At 40.6% G+C, this 22,874-nt stretch overlaps 2 protein-coding genes across 2 annotated transcripts; one reads left to right on the top strand and one right to left on the bottom strand.

Annotated features, from left to right (window-relative positions):
- The first annotated feature begins 1,702 nt into the window (after positions 1-1,702).
- On the top strand, positions 1,703-4,571 carry LOC124280526 (sulfoquinovosidase-like). The gene has a single exon (XM_046716475.1). The coding sequence runs from the start codon at positions 1,789-1,791 to the stop codon at positions 4,369-4,371; it is 2,583 nt and encodes an 860-aa protein (XP_046572431.1). The 5' UTR covers positions 1,703-1,788; the 3' UTR covers positions 4,372-4,571.
- A 17,027-nt stretch (positions 4,572-21,598) lies between these two features.
- Positions 21,599-22,874, bottom strand: LOC124280491 (serine-rich 25 kDa antigen protein-like; the record flags this gene model as incomplete). Its single annotated transcript, XM_046716429.1, has 3 exons — positions 22,860-22,874; positions 21,947-22,231; positions 21,599-21,679 (listed from the first exon to the last, which is right to left on the bottom strand). Coding segments are annotated over exons 1-3 (381 nt in total), but the record flags the coding sequence as incomplete, so codon positions are not given.

The raw sequence follows: 22,874 nt of genomic DNA, 5'->3' as shown, positions 1-22,874 counted from the left end.
TAACGAAGAAAGGGCCTGAGATAAAGGTATGACGAGGCAACGACCTGAAATACAGGAGTAACAGGGGAATGACTTGAGGTACAGTTATGACTGGGGAACGACCTGAGGTACAGGTGTGACAGGGGGAACGACTTGAGTTACAGGTGTGACAGGGGCAACAACTTGAGGTACAGGTGTGACAGGGGAACAACTTGAGGTACAGGTGTGACAGGGGCAACAACCTGAGTTACAGGTGTGACAGGGGAACGACCTGAGGGACAGGTGTGACAGGGGAACAACTTGAGTTACAGGTGAGACAGGGGCAACAACTTGAGGTACAGGTGTGACAGGGCAACAACTTGAGGTACAGGTGTGACAGGGGAACAACTTGAGGTACAGGTGCGACAGGGGAACAACTTGAGGTACAGGTATGACAGGGGAACAACTTGAGGTACAGGTGTGACAGGGGAACAACTTGAGTTACAGGTGTGACAGGGGCAACAACTTGAGGTACAGGTGTGACAGGGGAACAACTTGAGGTACAGGTGTGACAGGGGAACAACTTGAGTTACAGGTGTGACAGGGGCAACAACTTGAGGTACAGGTGTGACAGGGGAACAACTTGAGGTACAGGTGTGACAGGGCAACAACTTGAGGTACAGATGTGACAGGGGAACAACTTGAGGTACAGGTGTGACAGGGGAACAACTTGAGGTACAGGTGTGACAGAGGAACAACATGAAAGGGGAACAGGGGAACAGCTTGAGGTACAGGTGTGACAGGGGAACGACTTGAGGTACAGGTGTGACAGGGGGAACAACTTGAGTTACAGGTGTGACAGGGGCAACAACTTGAGGTACAGGTGTGACAGGGGAACAACTTGAGTTACAGGTGTGACAGGGGCAACAACTTGAGGTACAGGTGTGACAGGGGAACAACTTGAGTTACAGGTGTGACAGGGGCAACAAGTTGAGGTACAGGTGTGACAGGGGAAGAACTTGAGGTACAGGTGTGACAGGGGAACAACTTGAGTTACAGGTTTGACAGGGGCAACAACTTGAGGTACAGGTGTGACAGGGGAACAACTTGAGTTACAGGTGTGACAGGGGAACAACTTGAGGTACAGGTGTGACAGGGGAACAACTTGAGGTACAGGTGTGACAGGGGAACAACTTGAGGTACAGGTGTGACAGGGGCAACAACTTGAGGTACAGGTGTGACAGGGCAACGATTTTATGTACATGTGTGACAGGGGAACAACCTGAGGTACAGGTGTGACAGGGGAACAACCTGAGGGACAGGTATGACGGGGGAACGACCTGAGGCTAACGTTTAATTTGTTTTTTTTACACTCGTTTGTTTGTTTAACGCAGCACTTAACAATATTTCAGCCCTTATAACGACTGGCTGAAAATAATTGACTGCGGTCTAGACAATCCAGAGATCCACGTCATGAGTATCGATGAACGCAGTCGGCATACGATGAGATACATCAGCAGAGTAAGTAAGTCTGGTTCCCGTTCATGGGTTGTGGAGGTATGCGCGAAGACGTGCTAAAATTTCCATAGGTTGTGTTAAAAATGTACCCAAAAGGTCAACAATAACGGCCACATCAAATCCCTGATAACAATATTAGAAGACCTTTGGTTATTGATGATAACATTGTTACAAGAACATGTGATAACAGCGGTATCACACAGCCATACCAACACAGTATCGTCTGGGTACACAGTCAATAAACCGGGAGTACGTCAAGAGCTTGTATGGAAACAGAAACAGTGTTGTCCCTTGATACTTCCAGTGACGGACATGAAGGTGAACGTGTGCCTTGTCCTCATCTACATGAGCGTGGGGTTCATGGATGGCAGGTTCCTCGTCGAAGAAGACACAAATACAGTTGTCATTTTCTCCGGAGAGTTAAAGATTGAGTTATGGAAGAACCCGTATCACATGGTTGTGTACGACAACACTACAGGGAAATCTATAGTCACCGAACGTTCTGATAAAGGACATCGTCTTGGTTATGGAAGGTGGGTGGGGGAATATTTCCACATCTATGAAGGTTATTTATGGAGGCTAGGGGACATCGTGGAATGGTACGAGGCCACAAGCCTTGTTTCGGTTAGTTACGGCTCCAATGACGTCACGGCATACATCGCCACCGACGACCCGAAGAACACAACGATTGAGTTGAGACTGTACGACCTGTGTCAAAGACAGATGTCCTTCTCCTTCACAATACCCGACGAGTCCATGAACAGAGTGAGGTGGACATTAGACACCCCTGACAGCCAACACGAAGGGTTCTATGGGTTTGGCGAGCGCTTCAACTCTCTGGATCAAAGGTTATACAAGGTCGGGTGCTGGACGCAGGACGGAAGTTTCAGTATCGGCAAACTCTTTCCCAACTTCCGGTTTCCTGGAGGTGAATCCAGTACGTATGTACCCATGCCGCTGTTTCTGTCCACGAAAGGGTACGGCTTCCAAATGGACACAACATACAGGGTAGAATTTGAGTTTTCCCACGTTTATATTGCTGAAATTCAAATAGAATCGAACATTTTTGCAGCAACACTGTTTGGGGGTCATAATGTCAGAGACTCCTTCAACAGAATCATCGAGACGAATGGGCGCTCACTTATACCGCCAAAATGGGCGTTCGGACCGTGGAACCAGCTAGACGATGAGGTGGCGGGAGTCAATATGTCACAACGCACCGACGATATGCTGTTTAAGTATGACATTCCCTTTTCAATGAACGTTAATACAATTCATTTTCTCCCAGGAGGGGTAAACGAAAGCCAGTACGCCCAAATCCTAGCTCGGAACGAGAAACTGCTGAACATGGGGATCCCTTCTACGGCATACTTTAACCCAATGGTTGAAACCTCCTACAGTGACACCTACAACGAGGGTGCAGCCAAAGGATACTTCACCAAGAATGAGACTGGAGATCCCTACCAGTTCCTGTACATAGCCGCCCACATATTCCGGGTGTCGCAGGTCGACTTCACCAACCCCGACGCCGTCACCTGGTACCAGGGTCTTCTCCAGCAAGGAATGGACCTCCAGTTTAAGGGCTGGATGTACGACTACGGCGAGTACACGCCGTCTAACTCTGTCAACAGTCTCAACCAGTCGGGTTTGGAGTCGCACAACGAGTACCCGCTGCTCTACCAGAAAGCCTGTTTTGACCACCTGACAGCAAACAACACACCCGGGTCCCCCTACGCCCCTGATTATGTATACTATGTCAGATCCGGCTACACTGGATCCCAGAAGTACACGTGGGCTCACTGGACTGGGGACCCGTCTACGGACTGGTCCCAAGGCAGCGGGATGATTGCACAGATGAGGGGAAGTCTTAACATTGGTATTTCCGGTATGCCCTTCTCGGGTTCTGATATTGGCGGGTATGAGTGGTACACAAACCGGGCTCCGAGCCTGGAACTGTGGGTTCGGTGGACACAGCTTGGAGCCTTCAGTGGACTGATGCACGAGCAGGGGGGCGGGAAGGGCATAGGGGCCAAGACACACATATTCGACACCCCCGTGGGAACACAACTCTGGAGAAAGTTTGCTAAACTAAGAACGCAGTTGTTTCCATACATCTACACACAAGCTCATACCGCTCACGAGACGGGCCTTCCGCTGATGAGGGCACACATTCTGGAGTTTTATGACGATCCAGAGGCTTTACTTCCGGAGGACCAGTACATGTTTGGAGACAGTATCCTAGTCGCCCCAATACTCAATGAAAACTGGACAGGTAGGACGGTGTACCTGCCCAAAGGAGAAACGTGGATAGATATCAGCAGCAACATGACGTATGACGAATCTGATGGGAGATTCCGCATCGGACAGTCGGAACCACTTGAGGGAGGCAAGTTTGTAACAATTAGTGCTCCATTAGATACTATTCCTCTGCTAGTTCGGGCAGGGTCAATCATCCCAGCGTTCGATCCCCGCGTCCAAGTTCTGAGGACAGCACCACACCCAAACGTTACCGGATATGACGAAATAAAGACTCTGTACTTGTGGGTGTGGCCAACGTCGACTGACTCATCGTCAGGACATGACTGGCAGGACAACACCTTCAGCACGTCGCCGATGTCGTCGTCGGTGGGGAAGGGTTTCGACGTAGCTCTGAACGTGACGTCGGCTAATTATGACACTGTTATTTGTCAGATTGCCATCAATGGAGGGCGGTCAGTGAATTCGGTGACGGTTGTTGGTGGAGGTTCATCACTTACGGAGGTGTCCACGTGGCAGGCTGTTGTCGATGATGCAGAAACCGCCGTTGGAGCTTGGACGTTTGATACCCAAAGACATATTCTCTGGATTAAAGTTAGCACCAAACCTATTGTCATTAACGCTTTGTATACAGAATAGTCTTCGATAAGTCTTTGTTCTATGCTATTTTTTACAATTTTTTCTGGGAGAGATATTAAGGACAGCACGGGATCAGTGTCCTCTCGTCCGTCTACTGGTGGCATGTTGTCGGCGCTAGCTAGGACCTGAAAAAACACGGACGATGTGTGTACCATTTCTGATTTAGATTTATTTATGGCATTAAAATACTTTAACTTGAATTGGTTGTCGAAAATACATAACAATTGAAACAAAATTCACATTGATTGTTTTTTATATGTTGGCAATCAATTTTGACTTTTGTAGAAAATGATATCACAAAATGTATTTTTCCTTTAATCGTCACCTGAATACTTTCTTTTGAACATGTTTCATCGGTGGAATGCATATCAATTGCGCAGCCACTGGGGCACAGTGGTGTAGTGGCTAGCATACTGACCTCTCACGCCAAAGGCCCGGGTTCGAATCCCGGTGGAGACACCATAATTTGAGACCTGGGTCTCATACTGTGTTGTGTCCCTGGGCAAGGCACTTCGTTCACATTGCACTCAGTCCACTCAGCTGTTTAAATTGGGTACGGACCTATACGATCGCGCTAAGCGCTTAGTAGCTGCTTTGAAAGTACAATTCCGTCAGGGTAATATTGTAACGCCAGAGAACAGCATTGCGTTGGATCCCAGGCGCAAATATTAGCTTTAATAATCGCCATTTACACTTAATGGATTCTGAACTGGGTCTTGATCATTTGTTCTTATGACAAACAGGGTGTGGCCAAGGCTCTGCTTCACGCAAATACTTATATTGGAGTTTGAACGGGATCTCGACAAGAAAACGTTATTGTAGGTGCCGGCTGTGTTGGTGATGCTGCCAGATGTTGCCGCTCAGCGTTCATACCTGTAATCCTGTTTCCTTGTTTTACGCCGGAGACTCCTAGGTTTCCTGCGATCTGCGAAAATATAACAGAACTGAATTACAAAATATTATTGTCAAGTATTTTTACTGTACGTAGTTTTCAGGATTCGGATAGCAATACATGGCCGGTTGTGGCGCATACTGTCGCCACAGGTCAAACGGCGCTGTGGGCATTGAAATGTACGGGTTTGGGTTTTTTTAAAAATAAAATAACGGGTCACTTCTCGGTGTAGGTTACACTCACAGGGGTTCGAATCACTGTTTGGACAATAATTTTTTAAATAAAAATCTACACTTTTGCAACCGTATATTGTTTGTATATGTTATGTGTAACTTATATTTCAAATTTGAACGAAATCGGTGAAGAAATGGATTTTTTAGAAAATTCTCCCGCTACACTTATAGTCCGTTTGGCTCAAAATCGGACCGATGAATTGCAATCTAACTCGAAAACTACTAAACATATAATACTCAATGAAGCACAGATCATAATCAAAACATCAAGAATAAAAAAGTTGTTTAACAAACTATCATTAAAATTTTGACACAGTTCACTATTTGTTACGAGGGAGGACTGCAAAGAGAGAAACAGCCAGGTGTACGCGGAGCACGTGCACAAGTGCCGACAAAGTTATTGAATCATTTACCTGTGCTGTCTCCATCCTTTCTCGCACACCTGGCTGTTCCTCCCTTTGTACCCTTCCCTCGTAACAAACAGTGAACTGTGTGAAAATATTAATGATAGTTTGTTAAACAACTTTTTAATTTTTAGGACTTAAATTCTGCAAAAATATCACAGAGTTGGTCTGATGTTTTGATTATGATCAGTGTTTCATTGACTATTATATGTTTGATAGTTTTCGAGTCAGATTGCGATTCATCGGTCCAATTTTGAGCCAAACGGACTATACATAAAATACTCTAATAATTATGTATATTATACTGTGCTGTATTTGATGTAAGTGTAGCGGGAAAATTCGGTATGGATTCTTATACCGTTGTCAAGAATAAGTGTCTTGCTTGACAACGGTATAAGAATCCATACCGAAACGTTTCATCATATATAATAAAGAAGGTGTTATCCATAAAGAATCTTACTTTCTTATTACTCACCAACTTCTAAAATGCCAATCAAACAGATTAAACCGTACAGGCAGATTGTAAGAGCGCATCAGTCAGTGTGCGTGGTCATACAGAGTTGCGTCCCTTACACCTGGCAGACGACATTTACTTTCCAAATGGGGAGGCACGAAACACAAGATTTCGGACCAACAGGCGGTTGCAAAGGTGCGTGTTTCAAATTGTTGTTGAATTGTCATAGTTTTCTGAAAATCATTAAGCTTTTGTTTTAAAAAATACAAGATGCCACCATAAATAGCACTTGAATGCATATATTCTTTTCCACTTCAGAGTTCATCAATATTTCTTTCAGTTTCATTTGACATATCAAATTTTTCCCGACAATAGAAATTTGACCAACTTCGTTTTTCACTTCACAAGTATGTCTTTATACAGGAGATTCTAGGTTATAGATGACTTTACCTTATCAAGGGGAAAAGTTGGGTGGCCGAATGGTTGAAGTGTTCGCTTGCCATACTGACTTCATGGGTTTGATACCCGAGAGCTGTGTGGGAAGCCCATTTGTCTGTTTGACATTTGTTGCGTTAAGACTTTCGCCTTTATCCCCTTAAAATTTAAGGATGAAGAATTACTCAGATAGTATGATTTGACTAGGAGCCAAATTTAAGGGGGGATACAGATGGAAGACCACTATGTGGGTACCATAGGGGACTAGTCGATGTATCGATTCCCCAGATCTGTGCAGTGTGGGAAGCCCATCTCGGGGTTGCAGCCCTTGGGCATGACAGAAACATGGGTTTGACTTCCAGTTTTCCCCTGATTGTTTCTTGGTTTGCCTCCACCATGCATGTTTGTGAGGGGTTTTCTCCAAAGTTGTAAATTTCTCTGGACATTGGTGCTACAGATCATCCCTGCTGAATGCAGTAACTCCATTATTACCCCAGTCAGGAGTCAGTGGCTGTGTCATGTTATAATTGTGATGACACTCTCTGAGTAAAGTACAGATTCTAGGACTTTTCGGGATCCGAGTCCCACCTGGGATTCAAACTCACACTGTCAGACTAGGGCACTTACTCGCTTGTTTGATTATCTGAGAGCATATTGAGAAAGGAACTCAGTATCCAGCAAGTAGTCAGCCTTATGAACGGTATGTTGTAACTAAACATTACACAAGTTCTGTGAGAGTCCCAAAGTTATTCTTCAGGGAAGTAGTACTTTCTGATCGAATCGTACATTAGCTGTACTGGGTTAAACCGTGTATGATCAACACGTAATTGGACCTTCGACTCTGTCTTTTGAAATCTTGGTCGAAACTTGTGATTTTTTTACTGAAGTACTTATTAGATAATAATATAATTTTCCTGAAATATGAAAAGGGAGCATATTTGGTATTATTATTTTGGTTAAGAAAAACCATGTGGACTTACAGTTAGTTTTGCATCCATAATTTCATCGAAATTTAATTCTCACTCACTCATTCCAACCAACCCACTGACTCACTCACTCACTCACTCACAGTCGGGGTGGGTGGGTGACAGCCAAGGGGTGTCAGCTCATCAATGTAGATGGGGTCTGTTAAGCCTGTGACATATATGACATGATTATTGGTAAACTGGATGCAAACTCATTCATGCACAGATTGACAATCAAAGCTTTGTGTTGAGAAGTCATGTAACTTTAAAGAAAAGGACTTTGTTTGGTGTTGTAGAATTTTTACACTCTTTACCCAATCGCTGCAAAATGTTTCCAGTGTATAATTGTTAAAACCGATGTAACGCCCACCCATTGACACCCACTCTCTACCCACACACATACCCACACTCTACCCACACACCTACCCTCAGTTTCTGATCAATCTCCAACAATACCTGTAACAGGACAGGCAGTGTATTTGCATCTTAGCTTTTTTATGGGCTGATCAGATATTCGTAAACAACCATTTTTAGAACTGTTGGCCGAACTGAAAATAAAAAAGACTACAATGAATCAATTCCTGGGAGTATCGTAAAATATTCTTGTGGCTTCAAGAGAAATCAATACAATTACCCAGTCTACCATACAAAGAACTGAAATGGCCACACGTGAGATTTATAGCCAGCCACGCATTTCTGTCTGTGTTCCACATCTCCGATCATATCCTTTGATTTACACACAGAATAATTACGCAGTATTTACCTGCGTGACTTGTCACTTCATTAACACATCTTTCCATCCCGTGTGTTCCCCCTGAAACAGAGAGCCGAGTCGGTATTGTGTGGGGAGTGTGTGGAACTCCACCTCACGGAGTCTGATGTGTGTGCTGGACATTACGGAACAATGTCGTAGCGAATCAGGCTGTTAATACAGACATAATCAGAGAGATTATGTTACCCTAACCCAAGCAAGTCATGAGTATACAGAGAGTTATTACAGGAACACCTTCAGGCGAGATCTGTTGTGTGTTGCCAGGATTACCGACATAATGTATGTTTTTTGTGTTGAAGCTGATTCCTTTATGAAATGGGTTTGTGTCATACAAGACTTGTATTGGAAGGATTAGTTTAATAGATTTTGGGTAAAAAGTGCCACCTTTGAACTATTTGACATTTCTGTCTCACCAATATATTTTCCTGTTTTTAGTATTGATTATTCCTAAATGTTTTGAAAGTTGGAAAGTTGTTTTGAAACAAGAATATGTCATATTGATAAAGTAAAGGCCCATTCACAGTTTCAGGCTGTCTTTAATTTTTCTGTACCTAATGTAATTGACAGGATACAGGAAAATCATGGCATATATGCAGACCTCGCTTACAGAATGTCCCATTGCACCCCAATTTCCAAGTTTTTCGACTTCACAATGTGTGATGGTTTGGTACCTCCTAATCTCTTGACTGACATTGGGAGAGCACCCCAGATTGCTGCCTGGAACACAGCCTTTCTAACACTCTGGGAGCTGGGTAATGCAGGAAGTTGCTGTACTGGTGTAAAGTTTTGTTAAGAATTCACCAATTTTCACTGAGTTTCATCATTTATTGAACTCATGACAACACTCTTTTCAATGTTACGAATTTGTTTTACAATACATCAGTTCATGTGTAAAACAGTATCTCTAAACAGTATGGAATATTGTACAAAATCTAGTTTAGAACAGTTGACTGAAGTAAGTGGCTACATTTACCATAGTGAGTCTAAACCTTTGATGGGTAGTATAGAAAAGATGACTGTTCAATTATCTCTTTTACAGATTCTCCACAATCACAACAAATCCTCACAATTTTTTCAGAAATTTGACCCACTTTTTACACTAATGTACCATATATTACCGTAAATACACCGAATTTTGAGGACCAAAAATAGCAGTCTGTAGAAGGGGTCAGCTTATCTATGGGTTACACTTTCATCAAACTTTTGTTCAGGGGGTAAGAAAACGACATTGTATCACTTTGCATGAACAAACAGACAAGAGAAAATGACTTTCCCAGTAAAGACGTCAAACATCACTAGACAAGATTATTTACTTTTGAGTTCTAATTTATTTTGCTAGGCATTGTATTATATGCAGGGATTAAGATTACCGTGTGTATTTGTCTCATATGTAAAGCCGGAAATTAGCAATCAGCTGTGCACACGCTTCCTGGCGATCTAGTTAAAACATACCCAATAATATAATGGAATGAATTCTGACACAGTGAACATCTAAAACTATTATTTTACCAAGAGAAATATATCCTAGCATTGTGTAATTTTACTTACAGGTTTTGCTCTATAAACGTTAAATATGTATAATCAATACTAAGGTTATATGGACCCTCACAAATATGGTAAGCTGAAGTTGTACACGCATGGAATGAGGTGAAATACACATGCCAGTTTTTTGTGATTCCAGCTGCAATAAATATGTCTTTTTGCAAAACAAAATATATATGCGTATCCATTTTCTGTCAACTACACTTCATTTTGAGGCGTGAGTAGACACAATATGATTGTGATTTCTGTGAATAAAGCAGGTAGAAGTTATGATTATCGGTAACTGCCAGTTGTCTTGTGGTCTGAGTTGGGTAATCGTTACTGTTTTCGTAAGAATTATTAGCGACAATCGATTATCGATTATCGATTTATTTTGCAATCGGTTATCGCATAGGAAAAGGGTAACCGATCAATCATCGATTATAATCGATGATTGGAACACCACTACCTCCTATAGTGTAACATGGACTTATGTCGTAGCGCTACGACTGTTGTACCTCCTATAGTGTAGTGCTACGATAGCTTTGTGAAATGGGGCCCTGACTGCCAGGATACATTTATTTTTATCTGTAAACGAGAATAATAATGAAACTATTGACAGTCAAAAATGAGGCCAAGAGACTGGTTTGGCTGACAGATGGAAGTAAGTGTTTCAGATGCCATATGTAGATTAGATTAAGGAGCAGTCCCCATAATACAGTTATGAGTAAGGTTGAATTAAGATAATCCTATATGGAACCCTCAAGTATTAAGGAGTCCTTAATCCCCTTAATTTGAGAGTTGAGATGGGAATGAGTATTGGCTGCGTGAGCTGAGAATGAGATAGGAAAGGAATGGATGTGATTGTTTTATCAAATATGTACTCTGCGGCCGGTAAGAGTACTGGTAATACCGTCATCGATGACAGGCCAATGCTCCCTGGCACTTATAAATACATGGGTAAACTGAGGCCTACAGTAAATGTCAGCTAAATATTCATATCAATTGATAACTGTTGTTACAGTTTAAGGTCGCAGGTATGTTGTGTATTACCAGTAGATTACATTAAACAATACTAATGTTTTACTTGACTGCATTAGATGACTCATGTATGTTTAAACACATGAATTTATGAAAATATAAGCTTTTAAAATAAATCCCATATATGACCATATTACATTTTTGTCGAATGTTGGCTCTCATAGAAATTTGGCCATCACTGAAAGATATAACAAATAATAATGTTCTTCAATATATCAATATTAGTTGACAGATACACTGTTATGGGTTGTTCAAATTCTAAATTCTAATTGTAGACTTACACTAAGTAAATCTGTACCAGTATGTTTGTAAATAGTATATTGTTAGATTTTAATGCATCATTATACTATAGTAAACTTATATGAAGTATATTGAAATACCTAAACCTAAATATTTAACATTTATTTTCCTTAAATACTTGTGTTAACTTCAGCCCTTGCACAAATCTACTAAAGGTAAGCTTGGATAGTTCAGCCATTGTACATAGGTTCATGGGTATTGTCACTTGGGCAGTCACAGGCTTGGCCTGGGATTAGGGTGTTTTTTTCTCTGGGTCCACGTGATTGTTTTAGTCATGTGGGGTCACTGCTTCAAACTTTTGCTGATCAGTCAGCCTATTTTTCCTTTCTGCCATTTTGTAAATTTCACTTCTTGATTGAATCCAATATTTTGATGTTTACAATTTTGGAACTACAGAACATGTAACTGATTCTAAACAATGATTGAAGGATGGCACCAAACCAAATAGAACCACTGTTCAACAATGAAGTCCCAGCACTGTTTGTAGTTCAGAGTGTATTTCATAGGTATTTACTGAAATAAAGGTTAAAGAAACAACTGTTATAGTAGACCATAATAGCAGTAAGATGGACATTGTGTAAGGTAATTACAGATTCAGGAAGTGATACTGACACAGTGTTTACCCACACAAGAGAGGTAAACAGCCATCTCCTCTGTCGATGAGATAAATGGCGGGATCTGATCAGTGACAAAACCTTGTTCACTACCAGGTGTTTTATGGATGTTTGGTGTAAAAAAAGTTGTAATTGTCTGAAAAGATTTTTATGTGGAGATTTATGTATCCAGTCGCCAGAGAAATCTGATCTCCCGACAAACAAATGACAAACAGCAGTCAGCGTCACCAGTAAGTGGGAGGAAAATGTTATTGTTAGTCGACAGAAGCAATTTCAGATAAAGGATAAAGCTTCTTGTAAAAACACATAAAGCTTGCTTCAGATATGTGCCAAAACAGTACCATATTTCCTCCAAAGATTATCATGTCGATAATCATTTTGTCACTTAACTTTAAACTGCTTTGATTCTTCATTTGACTTATAGAAGTGTTGACAAATTTGCACATGGAAGTATGAGTTTATAGTAGTTTCTGCTAGCATCATTTCTACCAATACTTCTTGATGATTTGGTGGATTGTGTGGTCTTGCTTGGTGACTTAGTGGATTGTGTGGTCTTGCTGGGTGATTTGGTGGATTGTGTGGTCTTGCTTGGTGATTTGGTGGATTGTGTGGCCTTGCTGGGTGATTGTGTGGTCTTGCTTGGTGATTTTGTGGATTGTGTGGTCTTGCTTTTTGATTTTGTGGATTGTGTGGCCTTGCTTGGTGATTTGGTGGATTGTGTGGTCTTGTTTGGTGATGTGGTGGATTGTGTGGTCTTGCTGGGTGATTTGGTAGATTGTGTGGTCTTGTTTGGTGATGTGGTGGACTGTGTGGTCTTGCTTGGTGACTTGGTGGATTGTGTGGCCTTGCTTGGTGATTTGGTGGATTGTGTGGTCTTGCTTGTTTATTTTGTGGATTGTGTGGTCTTGCTTGGTGATTTGGTGGATTGTGTGGTCTTGTTTGGTGATTAAGTGGATTGTGTGGTCTTGTTTGGTGATGTGGTGGATTGTGTGTTCTTGCTTGGTGATTTGGTGGATTGTGTGGTCTTGCTGGGTGATTTGGTGGATTGTGTGGTCTTGCTTGGTGATTTGGTGGATTGTGTGGTCTTGCTGGGTGATTTGTTGGATTGTATGGTCCAGACTGAAATGTTTAAGCCCAGCCATACAGCTGGAATATTCTTACAGTATGTACACAATATGTACTTGATATATACGATATGTACACAATATTCACAATATACCGTTAACTATGTTTATAACAAACATGCAATTTACACAGTATATCCTTGCAACATACAATATATGCCCAATTTACACAATATATTCTTGCAACATGCAATATATGCCCAATTTACACAGTATATACTTGCAACATGCAATATATGCCCAATTTACACAGTATATACTTGCAACATTCAATATATGCCCAATTTACACAATATATCCTTGCAACATACAATATATGCCCAATTTACACAATATATCCTTGCAACATACAATATATGCCCAATGAACACAGTATATCCTTGCAACATTCAATATATGCCCAATTTACACAATATATCCTTGCAACATTCAATATATGCCCAATGTACACAATATATCCTTGCAACATTCAATATATGCCCAATGTACACAGTATATCCTTGCAACATTCAATATATGCCCAATGTACACAATATATCCTTGCAACATTCAATATATGCCCAATGTACACAATATATCCTTGCAACATTCAATATATGCCCAATGTACACAGTATATCCTTGCAACATTCAATATATGCCCAATTTACACAATATATCCTTGCAACATTCAATATATGCCCAATGAACACAGTATATCCTTGCAACATTCAATATATGCCCAATGTACACAGTATATCCTTGCAACATTCAATATATGCCCAATGTACACAGTATATCCTTGCAACATTCAATATATGCCCAATTTACACAATATATCCTTGCAACATGCAATATATGCCCAATTTACACAATATATCCTTGCAACATTCAATATATGCCCAATGTACACAGTATATCCTTGCAACATTCAATATATGCCCAATTTACACAATATATCCTTGCAACATACAATATATGCCCAATTTACACAATATATCCTCAATACATACAATATATACACAATTTAAACAATATATCCTCAATACATACAATATATACACAGAATAAGCAATATGCACTGTATACACAAAATATACAATATATGCTCATTGTATACACAATAAAAACAATTTATAATTAGGAATCAATGTCCTAGCACTCCAGCACTGTTGATTGCTGCTCATGATATCAATCACTAGATTGTCTGATTCAGATTTCATGATATACAGGTTGCCGCCATATAGCTGTAAAGCCTGGCATGTGTCTGATCCCACCTGTATGAAGGCGATGAACCAATTATCCTCCAGACTAAACTGTAGAAGGATGCTGTAGAGCACTGTCGGCTTCCTGTCCAGCACCATTAAGCTGCATTAGGCCGAGAATATACATTAGCAAGGCTGGTTCCTACAGTATGCAACAAGGTTGTGCATATAAACATTTTTTTTAGAATTTTGGCAATGGATTTACGAGAAAAGAATTTTGAAAAAAATGTGTAATTCAAAAATGATCCTTAAATAGATATTCTACCATGGCTACGTTTATCTTCTAATTGTTTTAATGTTGTTGTTTACTTTGCACAGCACATGTGCTGTAGTTCTTGTAAAGACAGTTGTCTCATTTATACAACAATGTGTCTCTGGTAGAAACTTGGAAAGACAAAGTATGATTGATTTTGTGAGGTTATTTCATTTAGTCATAGATATTCACTTGGCTTCTAATGCAGTATTGTCAACAATGGTAAAACCTATAATATCAATCATTGGTTTCCCTGGTCCAGACTTGATTTTATACATGCCATGGTCATATAGTTGGTACTATGAGTGAGTGAGTGAGTGAGTGAACAAACACCCAGTCTGACACAAGCACTGGTTATAACTTGGTATCCAATGCTGAAAGGGTCTAGTAAAGAGTGGCAGTGGTAATGAATGTTATGATAAAGTTGCCATCTTCAGTTATTGAAGACCATCACGAATATCCGGAAATGAATCACTGAGGTAGATGTTTTTCATGGCTGTTTTTTAAAAACTATAGATTTAAGTCGCGACAGAGGAAGAGAAGTCTGTTGTAGAGCAGCGGCAACAATGTTATTAATCTGATACAAAAAAGACAGAGGCTAAATAACACTGGAGAAAGCAGATGATTCAAGTTTTCACAATTTGAAAATTGGAATTTCATCCCACTGTAGTTAAGTATCTCAAGGTAGGCAGGAGTGAACAGAACAAGTCTGTTGTCTCGGATTGTACAAATACTCGTATATTTGTGGGGTCTTTGAGGTGAAGCGGCTAGACTGAAATGCTTCTTGATCAGGAGTTGCAGACACACAAATACTTCACTCCAGGTCTGGATGATCACTTGTCTGTGATTGACTTGTAGTCAGCTCAGACCTGAGTGCACAGACAGGTTAGCAGTTTACTCCAGGAATACAGAGTGAGTGAGTGGGTGGGGTTCTGCCACACTTTGAAGGATATCATTATGTCACAGCTAGTATGGTGGACAGCTCAAAGTAATACGTCTCATTGATGGTGTCATATTGATGAAGGCAAATTGTGATTGCAAACACAGAAAAATGATCGGAGCAAACTGGGATTTGAACCCCTGATCATATAACCAAGGTCTGCACTGAACAAGAGGAAATGTGAAACTGAAAGAGTCATAATTACACATGCTGATATACACGATAATCAATTCCCTCTCTGATAAATATCACACTGTAGGGAACAATTTGTGATCAGTTTCAACACACAGATTTGGCTGACAAGGAAAGTGGTATTTGTGCAGATGCTCAAGGTCATTAAAGATCACAATATAATCAACTATGTTTGATAACAAACATGCATATAATGAACTGATCCAGCATTCCAGATATATGGTGGCGGTCTGTAAATAATCGAGTCTGGACCAGAAAATCCAGTGATCAACAGCATGAGCATCGATCTATGCAATTGGGATAGATGCCTTGTGTCAACCATGTCAGCGAGCCTGACCACCCAATCCCTTTAGTCGCCTCTTATGACAAGCATTGGTTACTGAAGACCAATTCTAACCCAGATCTTCACGGGTCACGAGGCCAGGATGTATAGATGTGTAATGACATTGCGAGATGTCTGTATGGTAATAACACTGGAGGGTGCCCTCATGGTGATAAAGTTTGAATCTATACAGAACAAATACTGACATACAAGTTCTCACTGACAAAACAGGATTACTGAAGAAATGAAATCAGTTTAAGCATGACATGTTATGGTCAGATGTCAATTAAGCTCACAGAAATATTAGATTTATTCTTTCATTTCATTATAATCAATTTGATTATTTAAACACCAGCTATGGAGACGGTACTTTCATCTTGAAGTGGGTAACTTGATCAGCTTGTCACAATGATGTTATTCACGGTTGGAAACGAGGTAAATCCTGGTAAACTGTTGTGGGGAGAATGGGAGGACTCAACACATTTCTTCAGCTGTAGGTTATGGTGGAATCTGCAAGTGGTATTTAGAGCTGTAGTGTTGATCAAGACAGGGTTTCAAGTTTGTATCTGTACCTATACATGTTTGTGTACCTTTAACAGGCAAGTGTACTGTTTTACCTGCATGGAAATAACTGTCCCAAATTACCCACACTGAAACACCTGCTCCAAAATACTTGCACCCAAATACCTGTACTAAAATACTTGTCCTGAAATACCTGTACTTATGCCTGTGCTGAAATACTCTTGCTGAGGTACCTATGCTGAAATACCATATTTAAAAACAACAAAAACCCACTGAAATACCTTTGCTAAATATTTGTACCCTGAACTGAAACACCTGTGCCAAAAGACATTTACTGAAATGGACTCTTATGGAACTACCTGTTCTGAAATTCTGATATACCTGCATCACAATACTAGGCCTGAAATACCTGATTCAAAGTACAGTGAGCCATCATTATACCACCCCCAAAAATACAGTGAGCCATCATTATACCACCTCCCAAAATACAGTGAGCCATCATTATACCACCCCTGAATATACAGTGAGCCATCATTATACCACCCCAAAAAATACAGTGAGCCATCATTATACCACCCCCAATATACAGTGAGCCATCATTATACCACCCCCAAAAATACAGTGAGCCATCATTATACCACCCCCGAATATACAGTGAGCCATCATTATACCACCCCCAAAAATACAGTGAGCCATCATTATACCATCCCGAAAATACAGTGAGCCATCATTATACCACCCCGAAAATACAGTGAGCCATCATTATACCACCCCCGAAAATACAGTGAGCCATCATTATACCACCTCCCAAACTACAGAGAGGCATCATTATACCATCCCCAAAATACAGTGAGTCATCATTATACCACCCCGAAAATCATTATACCAACCCGAAAAATACAGTGAGCCATCATTACACCCCCCCAAAATACAGAGCCATCATTATGAGCCATCATTATACCACATCCCAAAATACAGTGAGCCATCATTATACCACCCCCAAAATACAGTGAGCCATCATTATACCAACCCCAAAAAATACAGTGAGCCATCATTATACCACCTCCCAAAAATACAGTGAGCCATCATTATACCACCCCCCAAAATACAGTGAGCCATCATTATACCACCCCTAAATACAGTGAGCCATCATTATACCACCCCAAAATACAGTGAGCCATCATTATACTAACCCGAAAATACAGTGAGCCATCATTATACCACCTCCCAAAATACAGTGAGCCATCATTATACCACCCCCAAAATACAGTGAGCCATCATTATACCACCCCAAAAATACAGTGAGCCATCATTATACCACCTCCCAAAATACAGTGAGCCATCATTATACCACCCCCAAAAATACAGTGAGCCATCATTATACCACCCCAAATATACAGTGAGCCATCATTATACCACCCCAAATATACAGTGAGCCTTCATTATACCACCCCCAAAAATACAGTGAGCCATCATTATACCACCCTAGATATACAGTGAGCCTTCATTATACCACCCCCGAAAATACAGCGAGCCATCATTATACTAACCCCGAAAATACAGTGAGCCATCATTATACCACCTCCCAAAATACAGTGAGCCATCATTATACCACCTCCCAAAATACAGTGAGCCATCATTATACCACCTCCCAAAATACAGTGAGCCATCATTATACCACCCCGAATATACAGTGAGCCATCATTATACCACCCCGAATATACAGTGAGCCATCATTATACCACCTCCCAAAATAGTGAGCCATCATTATACCACCCCTCAATGTGCAACTATCACTGGTGCAGCATGTGGTATCCTTAGTCTCCCAATAATTCATGAAGAAATTCTCCCAAAAGCCTGAAAATAAAAAAATGACAAATAAGCTAACGAGATTTTATTCTGAGTTGCAGTTTGCGAAATAGTTAGCTTTGTGATATCTGGCTGCAAGTGATTGTAACCATTCTGCAGTTTGCTTCACTTCTAAAAATAAGCATAAAAGTATAGAGATTTAAGGAATTTGCTCATACAAAATCACAGCAACCCAATTAAATAATGGTTTGTTGTGAATATTGAGATAACGTGTCTTTCAACTTCAAAATGACCACATGAATTTAGTTTTGCATGTCCCTGCTACTATGAAGCAACTATCAGTTTCAGTCACTACAAATATGTTCTATGTAAAGCTTCAATGCATAATGTGTAGATCTCCCACATAAAAAACATTCCCAGAATATGATAATCACAGGCCACTGTGACTGCAGCATTGTCTACGGTCCCCTGTACCAGTACCAAACTGGAAGGAATACACAGGTTAAAACCCTTAAGAAAGACCAATCAGCACTGATATGGGGAGATGTTTGACCTTAAATTCATTTGAATTGTGTAAAGTGAGGCCTACCTTCACAGAGGCATTTTGAATTGAAACATCACACTCATATTACAGAATAGTTACAACTTTATTTGCAGATGGTTTTGACATAAGAAGCCTGAGCAGGGAAAAGTGTGTCTCCATGTCTGTCTTAGAGTCTGTGGTGTGTGACACTGTGGGTTTCCTTTGTACAGTGAGATCATGTTCCATGATGTAAGAGACCCGTGACGATCCGGGGTAGAATAGGTCTTCAGCAACCCGTGTGCTTGCCATAAAAGGCGACTATGCTTGTTGTAAAAGGCGACTAACGGGATCGGGTGGTCAGTTTCGCTGACATGGTTGACACATGTCATCGGTTCCCAATTGCGCAGATCGATGCTCATGCTGTTGATCACTGACTCGATTATTTACAGACCGCCGCCATATAGCTGGGATATTGCTGAGTGCGGCGTAAAACTAAACTCACTCACTCACTCCATGATGTAAGACTGACTATACTATTCAAAAAAAGAAACTCATAACCCAGACATCTTTTGCGAAAATGTTGTATTTTCAAACATGTATAACTCGTCACAAATAGACTTTAGTTCATGAATTTTTACATCAGTTAAGAAGAAAGAAATGTCTATACAACCAAGTGGATAATTTTATGTAATGGACACGTTGAGTGCGATGGTGATGACTAACACGATCCTGATGTCGGGTCTCCTGGCTCTCAGTCCAATATCTCTCAACATGTTCCGTACAGTTTGACCGGATATCCTCCGAAGTCCAGGCACCCTGGCTGCTATGCTCTCACCCGTGGCAGTAGGATCACACAAATGTAGTATGCGGATGTACCAATCTTGGGCTACAGTGGTGACTCGAGGTCTGCTTGTATGGGGATGGTCATTTGTTATATACCTGTTATACCGTATTTTTTCAAGAATAAGAAAAAGAATAAAAAATTATTTTTCCCCGCTGAAAAAATACGATCCTAATGTTTTTATGGGCCAAAAATGTAAACTTGCAAGAAAATTGTTTCCAGATTGTTTTTTGCCCCGTATACACTTCATAAATTGCGAGAAGTAAAATACTTTGAGTATTTAAAAAGGAATATTACTCTGACTTGTGATTTTATTTATATTTTTTTCCCCTTCTGCTTTAGGTTTTCTGAGGACAAAAATCCGTAAAACAAGAAATAAAATTGGTCTGGCCTTATCTGTGTTTGTAGACCTCTGTGACTTAGTTTCCTTATCTGTGTTTGTAGACCTCTGTGGCTTAGTTTCCTTATCCGTGTTTGTAGACCTCTGTGGCTTAGTTTCCTTTTCTGTGTTTGTAGACCTCTGTGGCTTAGTTTCCTTATCTGTGTTTGTAGACCTCTGTGTTTTTCCTTATCTGTGTTTGTAGACCTCTGTGGCTTAGTTTCCATATCTGTGTTTGTAGACCTCTGTGGCTTTTTCCTTATCTGTGTTTGTAGACCTCTTAGTGGCTTAGTTTCCTTCCTTATCTGTGTTTGTAGACCTCTGTGGCTTAGTTCCTTTTCTGTGTTTGTTCTGTGGGTTATCCTGTCTGTTTGTAGACCTCTGTGGGTTATTTAGTTTCCTTTATCTGTGTTTGTAGACCTCTGTGGCTTAGTTTCCTTATCTGTGTTTGTAGACCTCTGTGTGCTTGTAGTTTCCTTATCTGTGTTTGTAGACCTCTGTTTAGTTTCCTTATCTGTGTTTGTAGACCTCTGTGGCTTAGTTTCCTTGTGTTTCTCTGTGGCTTAGTTTCTTTATCTGTGTTTGTAGACCTCTGTGTAGACCTCTGTGGCTTAGTTTCCTTATCCTTATCTGTGTTTGTAGACCTCTGTGACTTAGTTTCCTTATCTGTGTTTGTAGACCTCTGTGGCTTAGTTTCCTTATCTGTGTTTGTAGACCTCTGTGGCTTAGTTTCCTTATCTGTGTTTGTAGACCTCTGTGACTTAGTTTCCTTATCTGTGTTTGTAGACCTCTGTGGCTTAGTTTCCTTATCTGTGTTTGTAGACCTCTGTGACTTAGTTTCCTTATCTGTGTTTGTAGACCTCTGTGACTTAGTTTCCTTATCTGTGTTTGTAGACCTCTGTGGCTTAGTTTCCTTATCTGTGTTTGTAGACCTCTGTGACTTAGTTTCCTTATCTGTGTTTGTCCTTTAGTTTCCTTTATCTGTGTTTGTAGACCTCTGTGGCTTAGTTTCCTTTTCTGTGTTTGTAGACCTCTGTGGGTTAGTTTCCTTATCTGTGTTTGTAGACCTCTGTGACTTGACTTAGTTTCCTTATCTGTGTTTGTAGACCTCTGTGGCTTTGTTTCCTTATCTGTGTTTGTAGACCTCTGTGACTTAGTTTCCTTATCTGTGTTTCTGTGGCTTTGTTTCCTCTGTGTTTGTAGACCTCTGTGACTTAGTTTCCTTATCTGTGTTTGTAGACCTCTGTGACTTAGTTTCCTTATCTGTGTTTGTAGACCTCTGTGACTTAGTTTCCTTATCTTAGTTTCTGTGACTTAGTTTCCTTTATCTGTTTGTAGACCTCTGTGACTTAGTTTCCTTATCTGTGTTTGTAGACCTCTGTGACTTAGTTTCCTTATCTGTGTTTGTTAGTTTCCTTATCTGTGTTTGTAGACCTCTGTGACTTAGTTTCCTTATCTGTGTTTGTAGACCTCTGTGGCTTAGTTTCCTTATCCTTATCTGTGTTTGTAGACCCTCTGTGTTTCCTTATCTGTGTTTGTAGACCTTAGTTTTCCTTATCTGTGTTTGTAGACCTCTGTGACCTCTGTGACTTAGTTTCCTTATCTGTGTTTGTAGACCTCTGTGGCTTAGTTTCCTGTCTGTGTTTGTAGACCTCTGTGGCTTAGTTTCCTTTTCCTTGTAGACCTCTGTGTTTGTTTCCTTATCTGTGTTTGTAGACCTCTGTGGCTTAGTTTCCTTATCTGTGTTTGTAGACCTCTGTGGCTTAGTTTCCTGTGTTTGTAGACCTTGTGGCTTAGTTTAGTTTCTGTGTTTGTAGACTCTGTGGCTTAGTTTCCTTATCTGTGTTTGTAGACCTCTGTGGCTTAGTTTCCTTATCTGTGTTTGTAGACCTCTGTGGCTTAGTTTCCTTGTGTCTGTGTTTGTAGACCTCTGTGTTTGACTTAGTTTCCTTTCCTCTGTGTTTTGTAGACCTCTGTGGCTTAGTTTCCTTATCTGTGTTTGTAGATATCTGTGACTTAGTTTCCTGTTCTGTGTGTGTAGACCTCTGTGGCTTAGTTTCCTTATCTGTGTTTGTAGACCTCTGTGGGTTATTGTGGACACTAGCTTAGCTGGATCAGTTTCCTTATCTGTGTTTGTAGACCTCTGTGGCTTAGTTTTCTTATCTGTGTTTGTAGACCTCTGTGGCTTAGTTTCCTTATCTGTGTTTGTAGATATCTGTGACTTAGTTTCCTGTTCTGTGTGTGTAGACCTCTGTGGCTTAGTTTCCTTATCTGTGTTTGTAGACCTCTGTGGGTTATTGTGGACACTAGCTTAGCTGGATCAGTTTCCTTATCTGTGTTTGTAGACCTCTGTGGCTTAGTTTTCTTATCTGTGTTTGTAGACCTCTGTGGGTTATTGTGGACACTAGCTTAGCTGGATCAGTTTCCTTATCTGTGTTTGTAGATCTCTGTGGATCTGCCTGAAATAAGTTTTAGTTGTTACATTGCTTTCGAAAACACTCTCAAACCAGTTTTAAGCTGGGCTGACTCACTCAGAAATTTTAACAGATGAATCAGAAAGTAAAATGTAACGTTGGATATCACCCTGAATATTCATATTTATTAACAGAGCTTTCAATCGATTAGTGTTCAAAATAATTTTAAGTGTTTATTGGAAGTGAAAAGCCGAAGGCATAGCCTAAACAGGCTTGTCGTTTCATGAATATTTACCTTGAAAAAAGTCAT

This window comes from Haliotis rubra, unplaced genomic scaffold (genome assembly GCF_003918875.1).
Source record: "Haliotis rubra isolate DU_JTF1 unplaced genomic scaffold, ASM391887v1 Scf269, whole genome shotgun sequence".
Classification (NCBI taxonomy): Eukaryota; Metazoa; Mollusca; class Gastropoda; order Lepetellida; family Haliotidae; genus Haliotis; species Haliotis rubra.
Note: the sequence above shows the minus strand (reverse complement) of the source record. Positions and strands in the feature narration are given on the sequence as shown.

What these genes read in the sequence shown, in the direction of transcription:
- LOC124280526 (XM_046716475.1), top strand. Translation starts at nt 1,789, where the DNA reads ATGAAGGTGAACGTGTGCCTTGTCCTCATCTACATGAGCGTGGGGTTC.